This window comes from Triticum aestivum, chromosome 1D (assembly GCF_018294505.1).
Source record: "Triticum aestivum cultivar Chinese Spring chromosome 1D, IWGSC CS RefSeq v2.1, whole genome shotgun sequence".
NCBI lineage: Eukaryota > Viridiplantae > Streptophyta > Magnoliopsida > Poales > Poaceae > Triticum > Triticum aestivum.
Window position 1 is genome coordinate 8,682,776 of NC_057796.1, and position 7,170 is coordinate 8,689,945.

The 7,170-nt window shown below is 49.0% G+C and overlaps 1 protein-coding gene across 1 annotated transcript; it reads right to left on the bottom strand.

Annotated features, from left to right (window-relative positions):
• Window positions 1–4,010: 4,010 nt before the first annotated feature.
• Window positions 4,011–6,271, bottom strand: LOC123162466 (anthocyanidin 3-O-glucosyltransferase). Its single transcript, XM_044580249.1, has 2 exons — window positions 5,679–6,271; window positions 4,011–5,175 (listed from the first exon to the last, which is right to left on the bottom strand). Exons 1-2 carry the CDS (start codon window positions 6,181–6,183, stop codon window positions 4,181–4,183), a joined length of 1,500 nt encoding a protein of 499 aa, XP_044436184.1. The 5' UTR covers window positions 6,184–6,271; the 3' UTR covers window positions 4,011–4,180.
• Between the last annotated feature and the right edge of the window lie 899 nt (window positions 6,272–7,170).

A 7,170-nucleotide genomic window follows, 5' to 3' on the forward strand; every position in this document is an offset into this window, starting at 1 on the left:
TATTATCTTTATGAAAAAACAGGAACAGGTCGCTCCCTCTCAGGGGATGCGAGACCGGGCAATGATGGAAGAGCGCGGCGGCTGGCAAGTGGAGGGGCGATCACCTACACGGTGGAGGAGGAAGAAGCAATGCGCACCACGGGTAGATCATCATGATTTAGGTTAGGGGCGGCGAGCTGTGACTAGGAGGTGGAGATTGAGTGGTCGCCGTCTTATTGTTTAGATCAGATTCAGAGAGGATGATAATGAGTAAGAAGTGTTGGGGTTACTCAGAGTGACAATCTTTTATGATAATGCTCAGGGAAAATCACAAATGTGTCAGTAAAGACCTGTGGTGTGCGATGAGCCAAACTTCTCAAACAGAGACTAATAAAACTGTGCTGGAAGATGCAGGACTCACAATTCACTTGGGCATTTTCACCTGAAAATCCTAAAATGCACAGGCAATTACCGGCTAATTACGGACTCCTTCCCACAATCTAAACCTGCACCCCCCCCCCCCCCTGATTTTTTGGGGTCGTGGGCGATTCATCCAACTGAAACCCAATCCAAACCTGCCACGCTGAATCTGCCTGTGAAACCCACGTATACTCTCCGTGTGTGTGTACCTTTACTAGTTTTCACCCACCATTTTCCATGTGGTGCACCGGATGAAACGTCTAAGACATAACTATAACTTTTGAATTTATATTTGTGTTTGTCATCATCTAATCCAATATTTTATATTCTTTGGACAAACCTATTCATAATTATCAGGACAAAATTGCATGTTTTATGTCAATGCCTTCAAGAATTTTTCCCGAGCTCAAAACAATCACGACATCATAACATCCTGTAAGACAATGACCCGCCAAAGGGTAAGGCCATGAGCAAGTGTGGGCGCATGCTCATCACGCAATCGCCAAGGGTGTGTTTGGGCTCCACCTTGCGACCCTGCTACCCCTTTCTGCCACCAGCTCAATATATACTTGACTCCAATCTATTTACAAAGAATTGTTTCTGGTTGTTGCCACAGAAATATACTTATGATCTGAGGCGGAGAACCACTGGATTATTGTATCGGTACCACGCGGGAGAAGAAATTGGTTGAAAAATATGCCCTAGAGGCAATCATAGTGGTGATTGTATTTCATGGTATCGATGAAGTATTCAATAATCCTTGAATAAAATTTGTTGGTGACTATGACTTATTCTGCAGTAGTGATTTTAGGGGAGTTAAAAGAAAAGACATAAAATAATGGTTGTTCTATCATGGTATTCAAGGATTATTTAACAAATCCCATTGAAGCCACTATCATGTTGTGATTGCTTGGTCATTCGTAGATCGTCGCATTTCCCATTCTAAGATATACTATTGTTTATTTCATGGATGTGTCTAGAACTCAGTCGACTGAGACTTAACAAAGTCTAAGTCAAGTGACATCGGCGTACTTATTTTGCAATGAAGTGCACGGCTAGATGGTGCAATCGACCGAGTTTTAGGAATGCCGTTATTTCTTAGTACCGTTGGTGGTAGTTTGGAAAGAAATCAATCAACTGAAATTTTAGAGAAAAAATAGTTGAACCGAAAACTCAAAGAAAATCGGTCATGAATAAAAAAAAATGAATAAAACTGTTTGGCGTGTAACCACATGCCGACATACGCTTCATTTTCTGAATGCAGATCCGACTCTTCGCGGTATCTTCTGGAAGTCACGCGCGCGTAGGACAACTGTAGTATTTTTGTTTTGAAGGTGTAGGACAACTAAGTTATGCGCCGGTAGTTAAGCATCCGAACATGGAGACGAATTGTGACATAGTCCTTGGTTTGTCCCCACGCTCCATCAGATTCAGGGCACAGTCGCACAGATTTTGGCAGTGCATGCGTGCATCAATGGAATGGTAGCTGTCCTGGCACACGCATCAACGCTTTTTCTTCTTCTTTTGAACAAGACACACGCTATCAACAACACACCACGCGCGCGTACGCCAGCTAACGAATATAAGGCCGTTGTTTCTTAGGGATAAGATGATGAAGGCCGTTTTGAGATGGAGGGAGCATGTCAACAACGCTGCACGCGCGCCGCGTACCCCAGCTAACAAACAATTGAAGGCCGTCTCAGATTTGCCCTCACGACCTCCGTCGGCTTCATCCGGCAACGCCTAGCTATAGCAACCATGTGTGGCCAGCACCTGCACGGATGGGTGCGTGCTTGAATGGGATGGGTGCGTGGTGGTGGTCGGAAGCGACATATAGACTTCCAAATTGTCCTTGGAGTATATGAAGTACGCTTCATAATGGCATTGGTGCGTATATATATGCAATGCTTTAGCTACTCGGAAATGAGCCAGACTCAGCAACCAGACCAAACTTGTTGTAATAGACAGTCATGAAGTCGTCGTGCTAAGGCCCCACAGGACCAGAACAGCAGCCGTCACTGATGAAGAGAAGTATAAATCGGAAGGATCCAACATATAGATGCACGAAGAAAGACCAGATCCTAGCGGATCCACCAAAGATTCGATCGAGACACATCTCCACACATTCTCCGATGACGCTAGACGCATCATCGAAACAGGAACCATGCAGGAAGAATCTTATTCCATCTTCAGGGAGCCGCCACCGCGTCGTCTTCCTGAGTAGAACACAAACCCTAAAAACAACTCACAAAAACACCAAGAAATGGAGCAAGATCCCACCGCCGGCAGGAACAGGTTGCACTGCGCCTCCATGAAGATGATTCAAAGTGAGTCTTGCTAGGGGAACAAAGTAGTGTTGGAAATGTGTTATTCGAGGCTATGTAAAGAAGGGTCTACATATGACCAAACCCGTTAAGGTTTGAGTTTCTGTGCTTATTATTAGTCCATGATATCCCTGGATCAATTCTCTATCATATACGGTACCGATGTAATTATACTATCTTATATGGAGTCTATAAGGCTGCGCAGCACATGCGAACAGCACAAACAGACCTCACGTAGCGTGACCCAAAAAGCTAGGGCTTCTCTTGCCTCCCGCCGGCGCTGTCGCCGGTCCGCCCCGTCTCCGGTGGCCATAGGCCATGGAGATGGAGTGGATCTCGGTCCTTGCCGTGGGAGGGCTCCGTTTTTATATCTAGTTTCGAGTTTTGTTAGGGTTTGTGTTCTACTCAGAAAGGTGAGACGGCGGCGACTCCTTGAAGATGGAATAAAGGTCTCCCCGCCTAGCCCCCGTTCCGGTGAAGCGTCTAGCATCGTCGGTGGACATGTGGAGGTGTCTCTCCAACAGATCTGTCTTTGGTGGATTTGCTCGGATCTGTTCGTCGTTCGCCTATGTTCCTGTGTCTTCAGGTTGGATCCTTCCGATCTACACACTTCATCGGCGGCGGGTGCTATACTGGTGCGTTGGTTCTATGGGGCCTTAGCACGACGACTTCCCGACTGTCTACTACAACAAGGTTTGCCCGGCTCCAGTGAGGGAGGGGCGATGACAGCGGCGCACCTTCGGCTTGGTGCTTGTAGTCGTCGCTAGGTGGTTTACGGATCTGGATGTAATTTTTATTATTTCTAGTGTTCGTTCTATTATCATGATTGAAGATGAATGGATTGAAAGTTTTTTCCGAAAAAAAATGTAATAATACTATCAAATACAAATATAGAAATGCATTATAAAATTACTACACACGATCCAGAATTTTACATACAAACGGAAAGCCCAAGACTAGCTTGTTGGATGGTTAGAGGGACAGTGGTATCCCCAGCCCATCAGGGTTCAAGTCCTGGTGCTCGCATTATTCCTAGATTTATTTCAGAATTTCCGGCGATGCGCTTTCAGTGGGAGGAGACGTTCCCGTCGACGACGAGGCGCCTACTGTGACTTCGTAAATCTCAAGATGATATGCCGGCTCAGTCTATCGGAGGTGCTCATAGAGGTAGGGTGTGCGTGTGTGCATTCATAGGGGTAAGTATATGCGCGTATGTATGAGCGCTTGCGTCTGTGCTGTGTTCAAAAAAGTGCAAATTTCATCCAGCTGCCCACATAAATGACAAATCTTGCTACCTTTCCATTCCCTTTTCCGCAGATTGTTCTTTGGCATATAATAAGCCATACAAACACTAATTTTGGGGAGTATGATGACACTGATACGATAAGCTCATTGATCCACAGAGCTAACTTGCAAAAAAAAAATTATATTGTGAGATGAAGGGAGCACTGATTAATTCAGTCAGCCACGGTGTGCGCTAGGCTGCTAGCACCAAGCAGACCATGTGTCGTCGGTGCGCATCCCGTCACCTCTGCTGTCTTGTCGACATGATCACCACGGCTGTGCTCATGTGGTGGACAGACTATCTTGAGGAGCTTATCAAGGTTCTTCCTGCTGCCGCCGTCGGGCGCGAACGCGGTGGCCGCCATGCCCCGCATCTCCTGCATCTGGGTGCCTTGGTCGCCGGCGAGCAGCGACGATACGGCCTCCGCGACGGTCGCGCGCGTCATGGGCTGCTCGAAGACGGTGCCGAAACCCCAGACGTGCTCCACCATCCGCGCGTTCATCCTCTGGTCGCTGAAGAAGGGACGGCACGCCATGGGCACACCGCCGGCCACGCCCTCCAGCACCGACGCCCACCCGGCGTGCGTCACGAAGCCGCCCACCGATGCATGCCGCAACACGGCTGCCTGCGGCGCCCACGATACCACCTTGCCGCGCTCGAGGTCCAGGAACCCCGGCGGGAGCAGCGGCCAGTACTCCTTGGGCAGCGACCAAAGGAACGGCGCGCCGGACGCTTCCAGCCCGGCCGCTAGCTCGCGCAGCTCCTCCTGCCCTCCTACCACGGCGGTGACGACCGTGCCGAAGCTGGCGTACGCGACGGCGCGGGCGGGGTGGCCGTCGAGCCAGGCGAGGCATCCGTGCGGGTCGGCCGCGGCGGCGTTGTCGTCGTCGCCGGGCACTGGGAGAAGATGGAAGGGGCCGATGGGGAGGACCTCTGGGAGCTCCGCGGCGAGAGCGGCGGTGACGTCGTCGGGGAGGAGGCCCGGGAAGGTGTTCAAGGCCACGGCGGTGGCGGCGCGGGGAACGTGCAGCTGCTCGGCGACGCGACGGAAGAGGGCGACGATTGGCAGGTGCATCTCGCCGAACACGCAGCCGTCGGGGAGGTCCCGGACGCGGTAGCTTTCGAGGCCCGGGTGCGACGTCAGCAGCTCATCCGCCCGGCTCGCCACTGCATTCATTCATTTTTCAAGCATTAGCCTCAGGCACTATTTTGGTTATCGAATGGGGCATTTTTATCCATGAGGGCTGGTAAACGTGGTTACTACGGTTACCACAAAATTTCGAGGAAATATTGAACAAAATGTATAATCCATTTTTAATAGATATAGATAGCACTTGAATGAACTTACATTAGTTCAAGAAAAATGCAAGAAGGGGAACTCAACCCAACTACCTTTTGAACATGTAAATAGGTTGTTACCACCACGCCAGAACTAACTATGTTGACATAATTGAGATGATACCGTGCTTTACTGTACATTGAGAGTTTAAATTCAAAATATTAAAAAATGCTGATTTTTTTTGCTCGAAATGCCCATTTACCGAGGGGCATGGAAATACGCGGAAATTGTGGTAAATCTCGAAATTTCGAGCGGTAACCAATACCCTGATCTCACGTAAGAACCTTCCTGCATGAATGAATGCATCACGATCAATGGTGTTCGTGCGTACCTTTGTCGCCGATGTCGTCACGCAGCGCGTCACCGCAGAGGTGCGCAAGGAGCGCGCTCGGACCGCCGGTCCAGACCGGGACCCATGGTGCGCCCACCGCAGCGGCGGCCTCAGCGGCCATCCAGACGAACGCATCCCCGACGACGCAGCTGACCCTGGCGCCGCCCGCGGCGGCGCGAGCCGTCTCCAGCGCAACCTTCACCCCGCCAGCCTCAGCGGCCACCAAGAAGAGCCCGAGACGGGCCATATGGTTCTGCGGCGGCGCCGGCCCGTCGCCACCGGAGCTCGGTGGCAATAACCCGTCCGGCACCTCCACGAAGCGTAGGTTCGCCTCGAGGGCATCCTGGTTCTTCTCCTGCAGCTGCGCGATGGAGCCGGCGGTGGAGAGGAAGGAGAAGGTGGCGGCCGGCGCCGCCGCGGCCAGGGCGCGCGCCAGGCGGAACAGCTTCACCGCGTGGGAGGCAAAAGGGAAGGTGATCACCACGACGTGCGGCACCGCTGCCATGGTGTTCGACACTTACCACGTGAAGCTACAGAAGCTAGCCAGCAGTGCTCTCCCGTCTCTCACGTAGTCCTGTACCTAAATATCTAATACAGCCGCCGCTCTAGTGCTTATTATATAGCGGAGACCGGTGAATGCAAGTGGTTTGCCGCTTGCCAACAATGCCATATCAAGCTTGCTAGCCGGAGTACTGGGAATTATGGTTCACATGCAAACAGTAGAACTGCTCCTCCAGTGTATACTTGTGAAGAGTGAGGTGCACAGTAGGTCCTTAAACTACTTCAAGGGTGGTTGTCAAACCATGAAAATTATCATTTATGTTCTCTATGTAGAGTAAGTGTGTCGTACTAGGTAAAATATAGGCCTTGGGTTACTTTTGTGTTGAGCTGATTTTGAATCTGGATGACACACCTTTTGCACTTTGAATAGTTCGATGACCTAGTTGACACTTCTAAAATAGTTTGGGAATCTACATTGCACTTCACCCTTTACATTTGGGGTCGAGTCTTGGCACACTAAGTTTGGAATTCCTTTCCGTTTCCTTGATAAGAACAAAACATAGTTATATAGACTTAATAATACAAATATGATTTCGAGCCTATTTTTGCCAATTTTGCAAGCACTTGCAATTAAATTTTTAACTATATTCAAAAAATTGCTAGAAAAATGTCACTAAATGACTTCAATATAGCAAACAAACAAACCCGAAAAATGCCGAATGTTTACGTGGAACATGTAATGATGTATGTTAAGTGCAGCAAAAATTTCAAGACAAACAGAGAAAAAAATATGTCGTTTCGTCTTCAAACTTGACCCATTCCCTCTTGATTCTTCCTACAATATTATCTGCTTTCTAAGTAGCTTATGTTAAAATTTTTGCAAAACCTTCTCACATTTTTACCACAACCTTTACTGGATAAGGCCATATAACGACATCATTCATGGTTTACTGTTTTCCACACTTCGTTTGTACTTTTGGAATTGAAAAAA